The sequence below is a fragment of the Heptranchias perlo genome, chromosome 8, assembly GCF_035084215.1.
Source record: "Heptranchias perlo isolate sHepPer1 chromosome 8, sHepPer1.hap1, whole genome shotgun sequence".
NCBI lineage: Eukaryota > Metazoa > Chordata > Chondrichthyes > Hexanchiformes > Hexanchidae > Heptranchias > Heptranchias perlo.
Window position 1 is genome coordinate 90372200 of NC_090332.1, and position 12124 is coordinate 90384323.

Genomic DNA, 12124 nt, shown 5'->3' on the forward strand with positions numbered 1-12124 from the left:
TAGAGGATTTTAAAGAGGAGGGGGAAGAGACCTAGGTGTGATTTGGTGATACGGGCCACGCTGTAAACCTTTTTATATTTCATGTTCATTCAAATACTACACTATTGGTATTCTTGCGTAGATCACTTTCAGTGGTAGAAAATTTGTAGCAATTTTTAGACCTAGGGCAAAATCTGTGGTCGAATTGCTCTCTGTTAGAGAAAAAGCAGATCAGAGCCAGGAAAGAGATTTTGGTGGGGGGGAAATGATATTCGAAGTAGGAAAATCCAAATGTTATGGATTAAATGGGGAAGGGACGTGTACACGCAAAGGATTTCAGTGGATTGGGGGAGGGGTGGGGGGGGGTGTGGTCAGGAGGGAGCTGCCCATAGTTAAACATTACCATTTTTTTTCTTTTCAATTGTTCAGAAAATGTGTTGTAAATTTGATTTTTCTTTTTCTTTTGTTTTTAAATTTGCTTTTAATGCATACTTGCACAAAAACATCTGTCACTTGTTACAATTCAGTGATCAGAGCAATTCTTTTCCCAGCTTAATTAGCAATGTTGACTTCAAAGTAAAAAGAACTGACTTTTTTGGCATGTTCCTCACTCTCTACATAATGCCACATAAATGTGGGTACTTTTCAAAGGAAAGGAGTTACATGCTTTTTAAAGGGAATTCACAAGCCTTTCAGCTTCTCCTGCCTCAGCATTTATTTTGGAGGGAGTGGAAACTGATGCAGTAAACTGATGGATTAAATCTCATTTTCTCCCCCTGTCCCCATGCAATGTAAGCACTGACGATGCTAGAGCTTCACTGCTGGCTCAGTGGGTAAATGTTACATTTTTTGTGCTACTGGGCATTGTGGAAAACCTACAATTGGCTTCAGCATCTCTGGGCTGATAAGGGAAAAGAATCCAGTGACTCTGGCTGGAGGGGATGTGAGCATGTCAGATGAGGACAGGTTCAAGATTGGCTGTGATGCCCCTCCCATGATTAAATTGCTGATCAATACTTATTGACTAGATGCAATTATTTCCTCACTGTCTCCATTCTGTGCACAACAGCAATGCCTGAAGCCCAAGTTTGAGAAAGGAACAAGTTGCTAGAGCTGTACTTAAATAGCATTGGATCTCCGGTCCTTCCATGAAAGGCTAAACCACTTTCACACACTGTTCAAGACCATCCAGAGCCACTGGCGTCCAATCATAAAGACCTAACTCAGAGTTATTAGCACCAGGGTGTCCCTGCTTCTGTTTTTTCCCTCCCTCCATCCCTCCACCACCCCCCCCCCAAAAAAAAACGTGGGAGATCCTTTGTTGACATTTTCAAAAATTTGCTTCAAATGTAAGGAATGTAAGCACAAATGATTAAGGAAGAGGCTGATGACTAATGTGCTGTGACATTTGGCAGCTGTTGACTGACTTGAAGCTGATGGGTGGATTATGTTGCAATCCCATCCATGTGCCCAATGGACTGGATGGAGTGCATTATAATCGAGTGAGGGGGTGGAGGGTGATGCTGCAACTGATGCAGTCATGGTGATGTTCTTGGATCAGCATGGGGATGTCATATCAGTTTAACAAGAATGGATGGAATGGATTGATATTGTGAACATTCTTATTCATTCAGAACATCTGAGCTATCTTTAAAGGTTGCACAAAAATGGACCTATTTGCTAGAAATGTACTCTTCAGTTTTTAGTTTCATAATCTTCCTTTCATTGAATTTATTCCTTATCTTTTTTTATATAGGCAATAAGCAACAAGGACCAACACAGTATTTCATATACATTGTCTCGAGCTCAGACAGTGGTGGTAGAATATACACATGACAACAGTACAGATATGTTTCAGGTAACCTTTTGGTCCTTTTAAAATGCTTTAATATTTTATTTATTTAAAACTGCACAGACATTTGAATAAAATCCCAGCACACTTAATGACACTTAATCCTCACATTAGCAACATAAACCAAGTGATCTCTCTATTCTAGCTCTCGCTGAATGTCGGACCTAATTCTGGACTAATTCATCGTTATGTCAACAGCAGCAATTCTGCTGTTGCACACCAGTAGGATTTTTATCTTGCTGTTTATTGGACAACTTTCTCTCAATTTGTTGTTATCGTTACCTAGTATTGCTTTTAACAAGATTATTTAAAGAACTTGGAATTTTTTTAAGTTTACATCACTAATTGCACTGCAATCTTGGCATCAAATCATTTGTTTGTAAGATTCAAGTCTTTAAATATGTTTATTTTTAGCTTTAGTCAAAATCCAATTTGGTAGGATTGTTAGTCAGCAATAAAGTTTAAAAGTTTTATGTCCTGCCACTAGCTCTTTACAACAACTGATAGCCAATAATGTTACTTGCATTGTCTTCCAACGTTATCTAATTATTTGCAGTGAGTGACCAGTTCCAAACTCTCATAGGTTGGAGATAGCAAAAGGGGGCTATCATGTCTGACAGACACTGGCTCAGTCCTGCATCATGTTATAAAAAGATGTAATAAATATATATTACATGAATTAGCTAGGCTGCAGCACTGGGATTTATAATATGGAAGGCCTTGCTGCTAAGATTTCCTTTGCCCCTTTCATCTTAAGACCCTGTTGGTAGGCCAGTACACAGTTTTGATGGGAAGCATTATATGTTCATGGCGCAGAACTTCTCACTGGTCTCTGACATTTGTTGACATGCGATGGCTTGTTTATGTACTTTTTTATGAAAGGGGTGTGGTGGCCAGATATAATGAGCAGATGGTGAAGGTGATTCCCCCCCCCCCCCCCACCCCATGCACCCGGTGATAGGAATAACTAGTTTTAATTACCAGGAAGTTGAGAAGTTTAAGCTTCGTCAAAGGTGCTTGCCTGTTGTGGAAGACCTGCTTTTGATCAGAGGCATTGGAAGCTGTCAAGACAAGATGTATCTGTTACAGCTTTTTGCCATATCTTCAGTCCACAGTTATCCACGTCACTGATGAAATAGAACTCTGAGGGGGACAACGGTATGCTCTATGTAGAATCATAAGACTTGGTTGAAGGAATCTGAAAAAGGACTCGAATTTCAAAATACTTTGCTACTCTGATGTTCGCTGTTAAAACTACTGATGAAAGTCAAGTACTGTATTGCTCTTTTATTTGCTAATTAATTTTACTTCCATATAAATTTATCTTACAATAAAGATAATTTGCAGTTTAGCCTGAAATATATGGTCTGTCAGTGTTTTGTTTTCAAATCTATGGGAATGATTAGGAGAATATCATGGGCATCTAATACATTTTTCAGTTGATAACTTGAGGAAAACATCGTTGTTAATTCTGTTGCACAATAAGGTATTCAGTCACTCCATGCAGTGTATAAGTTTCAATTCATGGGAGGCATGAGCCTAACTATTGGCTGTATTGTTGCTGTGAGCATAAATAGAAAGAGTGGGGAGATGCCCAAATTGTAACATTGCGCTGGATGAAAACAATCTTAGAAGACTGTTGTTTGATTCCTTGCATACTACCAGTGAAGTCAGGTCCAGTTTGATTTTGAAGCACAAGAGCTCACGGTCAAAGAGAATATAATTCCCATGCCCACTTGTCTTGTTGGAAATCATGGCAGATGAAGTACAGCAAGTTGCACATCCAAGGAAGAGTCTATGAAAGATTCCAGAACGTTATATAACCAGAGCATCATCCAGATCAAGATGTTGGTTTATGAAGTCCAGTAATAGGTTCATCTAAGGTGCTGCAAAATAATGCCTTGATCAGAAGGCTCCATGCATTAAGCATTATCATCCACCAGGAAAAGTTCAAAATAGATTGCATTTTGTTCAAGTGTGGCATGCAGAAGACTGGCAATCTGCCACAGCCTTTGGGATGCATATTTTCACCTGATTCTTCAATCAAAAGTACTTATGGTTCAATGTCCAGCAAGTGAATAAGCAGTATGTACTACACACATTTGGCTTAATGCAGGTGTTGACAAGCACTCTTATCAGTAATGGTATCCTTTGACTTCTGCACCTTTTTATGCCTACCATTAGGCAATTGGTTCAGTGGTGCTCCCTCTCAATTCTGCGAAACCCTGGGGAGAGTGGGGTTTAAGGAAATAGTTTGTGGTGGGGAAAAAAGCAGCCAGGTGTTTGCCACTCACAAAATTCCATTCATAGTCAGCATAACATCTGCCCTTCATTCTTGGTTCCAAACCTCTCTGTGTGCAGTCTTGACACTGAGCCATGTGACTTGACTTCTTGTCTGCTCAACAGGATTTCAACAAATGTTATTTTGGCATCTTGGAGCAGACTGGCAGTGTTCTCTGTGGTACCAAACATAAGAGTTATCGTGAGAACTTTTGAAGCTTCCCACACAATCGCTCCTGAATCCTAATCTGTTCTTCCAGGAAGCTGATCCCACTTGAACTTTCCAAGAAGGTCTCCCAGTTTTGTCAGGAGATTCTGGGTATGGTCAGTACGTCGGAATAAAACCTATGGTGCAAATGACGACAGCCCACAGAGCTGCTTAGGCCTTCATGCTCTTACACTGGTTCTTCAAGAAGTATTTAGTAAAATGAAGAATAAGTGTATTAGTTGCAGAAACTGAAAAGAAAATGGTGGAAATAGTTTGCATCCAAAAGAGAACAGGTGTGTGGTGCCTTTCACCTGAAATGTAACCTGTCTTTCTTTCAGATGCTGATTATCCTATGTATTTCAGCATTTTCAGTCTTGTTTAATTTCCAGTATTTGTACGCTTTTTTTTAAAATATCAATTAGAGTTGTGTACGAGCCTGTGCTCAATAGCTTTCTGACTTTATATTATACCACCCCAGTCCAAGTATGATTTCCCCTGCTCAACCATTTAAGGAAAACTGAGTACTCAACTAATTTTAAGCCCCATCATTCAGTCTCAGTACATTAACTGTTTAGTGATAATCTGGTGGCCTTGCACATTGGTCAATCATTTCAACACCTGATACCAGCAAGTTTGCAAAATAATATTAAGCACCTTGGAGGTGGGGAGAATTATATTTAATAAAACATTTGTTTTGTTACCCTTTGTTAGATTGGCCGTTCAACTGAAAGCCCGATTGATTTTGTGGTGACGGACACTGTACCAGGAAGTCAGAGTAATGCCGATACACAGTCTGCTCAGAGCACCATTTCCCGATTTGCTTGTCGTATTATATGTGAAAGGAATCCTCCCTACACTGCCAGGATATATGCAGCTGGATTTGACTCATTTAAGAATATTTTCCTCGGAGTAAGTCAGATGGAAAGTAAGCTGTTGAATGTATTATGTTTTGGTTCAAAATGCTTTTGCCCCAATGCAAGCTTAATTTTCCCCTCTTCCTTTTCAGGAGAAAGCTGCCAAATGGAAAACTTCTGATGGTCAGATGGATGGCTTAACCACAAATGGTGTCCTTGTTATGCACCCAAGACTTGGTTTTACGGAAGATTCCAAGCCAGGAGTCTGGAGAGAAATATCTGTTTGTGGCAATGTTTTTACGCTGAGAGAGACACGGTCAGCACAGCAGCGAGGGAGAATGGTAAGCAACATTCTCCTTAAATGGTATTGACATTTACAATAAGAAGGAATTCTTCAATTGTGAGGCATTTTAAATAGAATCATTGACCTAATGAAGTCTGCAGTTAAAGGAGCAGTACTTAAAACTTGAACAATTCACAGAATTTTATGATAACTTTGTATTTTAAAATCAAGAAATTCAGGAAATCAAATCCATTGGAAACTATAGGAGTGATTTTGGAAATATTTACTCCTAAGCACTTCAAACAGTTTGCAGCAAGTAAAAATGAACAGACACAAGCTACTGTATGTTGGAATGACTGTATACTGATTCCCTACTCAAAATTGGTACAATTCACTTTATTGAGTATATACATGATTCTGTTTATATGCTGCCTAAAGCTGATATTTGCCTCTTCCAACTATTGCCGACTATAAAGTGTTAATTGCTATTTTTGAACTATTGCACTCCTGATTTTAATTAACTATATATGTTTACAAGTTAGTGGTAAAATTGCCATAAATTTAAATTGCTTTAATCCTGCTGGGACTTCATAGTATCATAATAGGCACAGCAGGAGGCCATTCGGCCCATCGTGCCTGTGCCAGCTCTTTTGAAAGAACTATCCAATTAGTCCCATTCCTCAGACTTACTGGGTTTGTACAGTTCAACAACAACTTGCATTTATATAGCATTTTTAACATAGTAAAACGTCCCAAGGCACTTCACAGGAGCGTTTTCAAATAAAATTTGACACCGAGCCACATAAGGAGATATTAGGACAGCTGATCAAAAGCTTGGTCAAAGAGGTAGGTTTTAATGAGCGTCTTAGAGGTGGTTAGAGAGGCGGAGAGAATTCCAGAGTATAGGACCCAGGCAGTTGAAGGCACGGCCGCTAATGGTAGGGAGCGATTATAATTGGGGATGTGCAAGAGACCAAAATTGGAGGAGTGCAGAGATCTCAGAGGGAGGCAGTGCTGAGGCCTTGGAGAGATTTGAAAACAAAGATGAGAATTTTAAAATCGAGGCATTCCTGGGCCGGGAGCCAATGTAGGTCAGCGAGCACAGGGGTGATGGGTGAATGGGACTTGGTGCGAGTAAGGATACGGGCAGCAGAGTTTTGGATAAGTTCAAGTTTATGGGGTGGAAGATGGGAGGCCGGCCAGTTAAGATTGAGAGTTTACTTATTCTAGCATCAGAGGGAAGTATGAATCCTAAGCTTCCTAGATGGCTGTCTCAAAAGGTTTGGCCAAACCCAACAACATAATTCAGCACTGCTTTGATTAAAGTTTTATTTTGTTCTATTAACGACAGTCCATTAAACTTTAATTTGTCTGTGCTGAGTTAACTCGTCTCCGCTAGGATGGTAGAAAGGAGACCACGGGCAGCTTCAGCAATGAGTTGGGGAGGGGAAAGTCCGAACTAAATTCCTATTCAAGTGTTATCCAGTCACAATTGTTGGAAGTGCACACATGTGGATGTCGGGTGAGGTCTAAATTGAGTTTGGCTGTGATTTCCCCCTGCAGTCAAATAGCTGCCAATATTTGTTCTTAAAGACTTGCAAATGAATAAAGGCTACTTGGGTAAGTTAGCTGCGAGTGCATGGTACCCGTGGAGTTGCATGTTAGCAGCAAGAGTTGATGCCTTCAGGGCAGAAAATCGTTGGGAAAAAAATGAAATATTTTCCTTTTAAAAGCCAGTCACTGCACTTAGTATTTTTTAAAGTTCTTCCCAGCACAAGTATTTCTCCCAGAGCCGTAAACCATATCTGTTTTACGCCATTCCCTATTGAAGGAGTGGTTAGATGACCTCTTTTGAGCCCTTTGCCAAACTGTTCTGAACCAGTTGCTGGGAAGCATCTGAGGAACTGTGGCTCAACTCCTCAAACCCCCCACCCCCAACACTTCCCCTGAGTGGATATGGGATTCACGGAGCCAAACCCAGGTCCCACTTGTGTACCAACACACTGCCATCTGGGGTACCACTGTGTGTTTCGTAATACTGAAGTTGTTCACCAGCCTAGATAAAATTATTTTTTTTCCATCTTTTAATTTGACATTTGCTATCTAAGGTTACAAATGAAATCTTTGTACCTTTAGTGTGATGAGTAAAAGTAATTTGCCATAATACGTACTCTGATTCCTTTCTTTTTGCCCCTCAGGTTGAAAATGAAACCAACATACTGCAGGATGGTTCTTTAATAGATCTCTGTGGAGCAACTCTACTTTGGCGCACTGCAGAGGGACTTGCACATACTCCTACCGTTAAGCACCTGGAAGCCCTTCGTCAGGAGATAAATGCAGCCAGACCACAATGTCCAGTTGGATTTAATACACTTGCCTTCCCCAGTATGAAAAGGAAAGATGTGGATGAGAAACAACCATGGGTGTATCTTAATTGTGGACATGTACATGGCTATCATAACTGGGGAAACAAGGATGAGAGAGATGGAAAAGAGAGGGAATGTCCCATGTGCCGATCGCTAGGCCCATACGTTCCTCTGTGGCTAGGGAGTGAGGCTGGATTTTATGTTGACGCAGGACCTCCAACTCATGCGTTCAGCCCTTGTGGACATGTGTGCTCAGAAAAGACTACCACCTACTGGTCCCAAATCCCTCTTCCTCATGGCACTCACACTTTCCATGCAGCCTGTCCTTTCTGCTCCACTCAGCTAACTGGGGAACAAGGATATGTTAGACTTATTTTCCAGGGACCTCTTGATTAAGGACAAGATTTTATTAACTGTTGGGGAAAACAAAGTAGAAAGACATTTGATATCTGAGAATTATAAGCTAGTTTTCTATACTGAATTCCATGCGGTTTGAATTTTGTCTGTTCTGGAACATAACCTGAATTGTGTAGCTCTTGAGGAAAGAGATCTAATTTTTTTGTGATGTTGCCTATGAGACAGGTTTTGATAAGTTTGCATTTGTTAAATATAAGTATTTTGAAATACAAAAACTTCTTGCCCAAATATTTAAAAAAAAATCACAACTATGTTATGTTGACCTTCGCAAATACCAAGTGCAAATTTGAAGTTTTGTGTTGTTTAATAAAATATGGAAGCATTTTTAGCTGATTCAACCTAATTTGTAATGGGCTGAATAAATCTAATGCAAGTTGATTGGATATTCTACTAGTCATAAAAGCTGCAGTATGATCAAGTAAAATATACCTTGTTTCAACACTCTTTGAAGAAAATTTAAATTCTAGAATTTAGGAGCATAAGGTTTGTGATAATTTATGACTTTGGTCTATCATTAAAAAGGTATCGCAATGCACTTTTAGTTTCTGTGTAAATGAGCCAGTATTCTTCTGCCTCATGCAGAATAAGTATTTCTGGTTTCATAAGAATATCAGTAGAGTTCAATTACAGGTAACATTAAAAGGATTTTGATCAGTTGAGTATAGTTAAGACCCAAGATAGATGTAACTAAGCCTCAAGTGTTTTCCTGTTCAGTATCAGCAGCTTGGAGGTAAGAAAATATGGGAATTGGGCACATCAAATATTTTTCAACTGTTTACTACAAAATAATAACACGCAACTGTAATTTAATAGCATAAAGCTAGTTCTGTGCATCTGTCTACATTTAGCATATTGGAAGAGGAGGAGACCCATGCCCATGTGCCAATATAATGCCTGATGTGCTACCACAGTGATAAAGGTGCACCACTGTTTTACAAAATGCACACCATCTTGAATATCATTAATTGTTTACACAAGCTCAATTGCTAAACTCCTATTTCTCACCAGTAACAAGAGGATGTGTGAAGATAGCTTATTTTACTGTATTGCAGCTTCAAGTTCTGTAGGATCTTTTTGTACTAAATTATTGCCTGAAATGTATGTAGTTTTAGATGTTTGTCGGGGATGCTTAGCATATGTGGAATGCTAACTTATAAAGTCTTGATTTTGTGAAGTAATATTATAATAGGGATGTGCGAAACTGCTATCCAATTCTGGTCATCTAAACTGTACCCTGAGCAATGATATCCTGTCCCACTTTTTACTGTTTTTGCTGGCATTTAATTTAGTTTACTGTGTATAATCTTAAACCTTTTTGTTACAAAGCAGAATCTGAAAAAAAAAAAGCTGGATATTGGTGTTAACAAACTAAATATTAACTACATGTTACCATAATTGAGATATTGTATTGACTGAAGTAGTCAAAAAAAATCTCAAATTTGAGCTGACTTATTTGGTTAACTTTTTTTTTATTTTGTGTTTTCTACCTTTTTTTGATTCTAGCACACTTCCCCCACCCGTCTCCATTTGCACCCACTGCAAAAAATGGGACAACTGTGTAAATGTGGTCACTACAGGCTGGTTAATTGTAATGCAACATTTTATAGCTCTGGTGTATTACATTGACAGCGAGTGCATTAAACTGCCTCAGGGTTTAAGATGTGGATTCAGTACTAATTCATGAATTCTAGTTGGGCAGATATTTGATCAGTGATTCTCTGTTACATAAATATATGAATTTAAAAAACACAATTGCAGTCACATTTATTCGTTCCTATTGGAATATTAAACTTTGACATTTCTGTTGGGTAAATACATCTGGTTTTGCACTTATGGCTGCTGTAGTAATTGTCGGCCTTGACCGTCCAGATTCACCAAGGTGGCGTTCTCCTGCAGTTTTATTATAATTGAACTCCACTGGACCTGGCTGTAGTGGGTTGTCTTAAGATGGTAAAAATCAGCTTGCAAGTCGATTCCGTGCTGCTTAAGTGAATCTTCTAGTTGCTGTTCTGACATAGCATTCATTAAACAGTGGGAATGGGTGCTTCTGTGAAAGAATGCAATGGAAGGTGGTATTCTGTGGAACTAGCTACACCTGTATCGGTGCTTAGCTTGTGACTTGGATACCAAGTTGAAAACATTGGACCTGACTATCTCCTGTTGGAGGCAGGGATGGGATCTGAATATAATTGTCACGTTTTGTAAGCAGGGGTCAGCAAATGTATTGGAACTTTGGCATGGTAGGGCGGTGGGCTGTGCTTGATGGCTGTTTGTGGTGCATTTGTGGTCCTTAACTTTTTTTCTAAGGAGCTTGTGGATCAGATTTCCTTTTTCCACCAAGTGTACACAAAGTATAAGGAGACTGACAGTCCCGCACTCTTCCACCAAACGAGAAGCTGTCTTTAGGGGAAGTATTAAACAATTAGAGTAGTTTTACTCTTGATACTGCATAGCCCTTTTGCTCTTTATGTATATAGCATCTAGCTCAAAGGAGAATGCGACAAGATTTCTACACTAACAAATAATGGGAGAATATTACTGAGATGAAATTTTGGGTTTTTATTTGCCATTTATCTTCGTGAAGTGAGTCTCTGGTAGATTTCACCAGTCTTTGCGAATTTGGTGGAGGAGATGGTGCTGGCTATTCTGTAGTGACAATTTTAATAGGTTGCCGCCTGGATTTCACACCACCAAAGCCAGAAAGCTTTCTTTTAGCCAAAATCCTCGACGTTTTGGTAGTTTGCGGGCTATATTAGGCAGAATCATTCCCTCTTCCCATGCCGTTAGCCACAGCTTAAAACTCCTTCCATAGGAGACAGTAATTTACATTGTATTTCCTCGAATTGAGTATACTGTATTTATTGCTCATGGTGCGGCCTCTACGTTGGGGCGACAAAGCAGATTGGGTGACTGCTTTTCCAAACACCCCTGTTCTCTATGCAAATGTGAGTCTGACCACCATTTTAACTCTTCTTCCCTCATTCCATTCCACTCTGACCTTGTATAGTTTCAGCCAAAGTCACTGTGCTTCAGGAATAGTACCTCAGCTTTCTCCTGGACACCTGCAAACCTTTGGTCTGAATATTAACTTTGCCAACTTCAGACCCTTGCCATTTTCTTTTAAAGCAGTGTTGTCTAATAGCCACATGTAGCTAATTGGAAATCCAGATGTAGATAATTACATTTTTGATTAGTAAATCAAAAATGTAATAGACACCGTTCTTAGGCATGTGATCTCAATACTTATGCATACACTATGTGAATATGTACTATAACATTTCTGTGCGTTTGTTGGTAAAATTGTAAGACAAAAATCAGAGTGTAAGTGTTTTATGATCGTTGTGTATACTTTACTTCGTTGATTGTCTGCTAAAATGGTGTGTAACACTAGTGAAAACGCTGGATTCAGAGGTGGAGCTGTCATCGTGGTTGGCTTGACCTATCAGAATAACAGCTCCAGCGGAAGAAAGCGAGCCCAACCAATAATGAACAGCTCTAACAGGCAACGTCATGGCAAAGGGCAAGCAGCAACCAACCGTGTTCTAGATGAAGAGCAGGGGTGGGTCTGATGAATCTTGTGCGAGTCGACATTCTCAGCGATGATCCTGATGAAGTTGTAAAACCGCTTGCAACTGCTGGAGAAAAACCTCGAAGCTGTTCTAAAATGTGCTATGTCAGATAAATTCATGCCCGAATTCCAAACTTTGGTGAAGTTTTGCACTGAATGGTGGTAGACGTTTGTTAAGTAAATATACATGGGAAGTACATTTTACCTGTAAGGTGTTTTCTATTAAAATTAGTACATGTGGCTAAAATAATGTTGCTCGAGCTATGCCTGTGGCTAGTCAGCAATTTCTATTGGACCAGGCTGCTCCACTATTTTCA

General features: G+C 39.5%; 1 protein-coding gene across 2 annotated transcripts in view; it reads left to right on the plus strand.

The window, feature by feature from the left end:
- The window catches only part of peli1b (pellino E3 ubiquitin protein ligase 1b), a 30814-nt gene extending 20823 nt beyond the window's left edge, over nt 1-9991 (plus strand). For both annotated transcript variants that reach the window (XM_067989520.1, XM_067989518.1), the window contains exons 4-7: nt 1736-1837; nt 5031-5228; nt 5326-5514; nt 7655-9991. In XM_067989520.1, coding sequence (XP_067845621.1) covers nt 1736-1837; nt 5031-5228; nt 5326-5514; nt 7655-8218 — 1053 coding nt within the window. In that variant the 3' untranslated portion in view covers nt 8219-9991. The remainder of the gene's footprint in view (nt 1-1735; nt 1838-5030; nt 5229-5325; nt 5515-7654) is intronic.
- Nucleotides 9992-12124: the final 2133 nt, after the last annotated feature.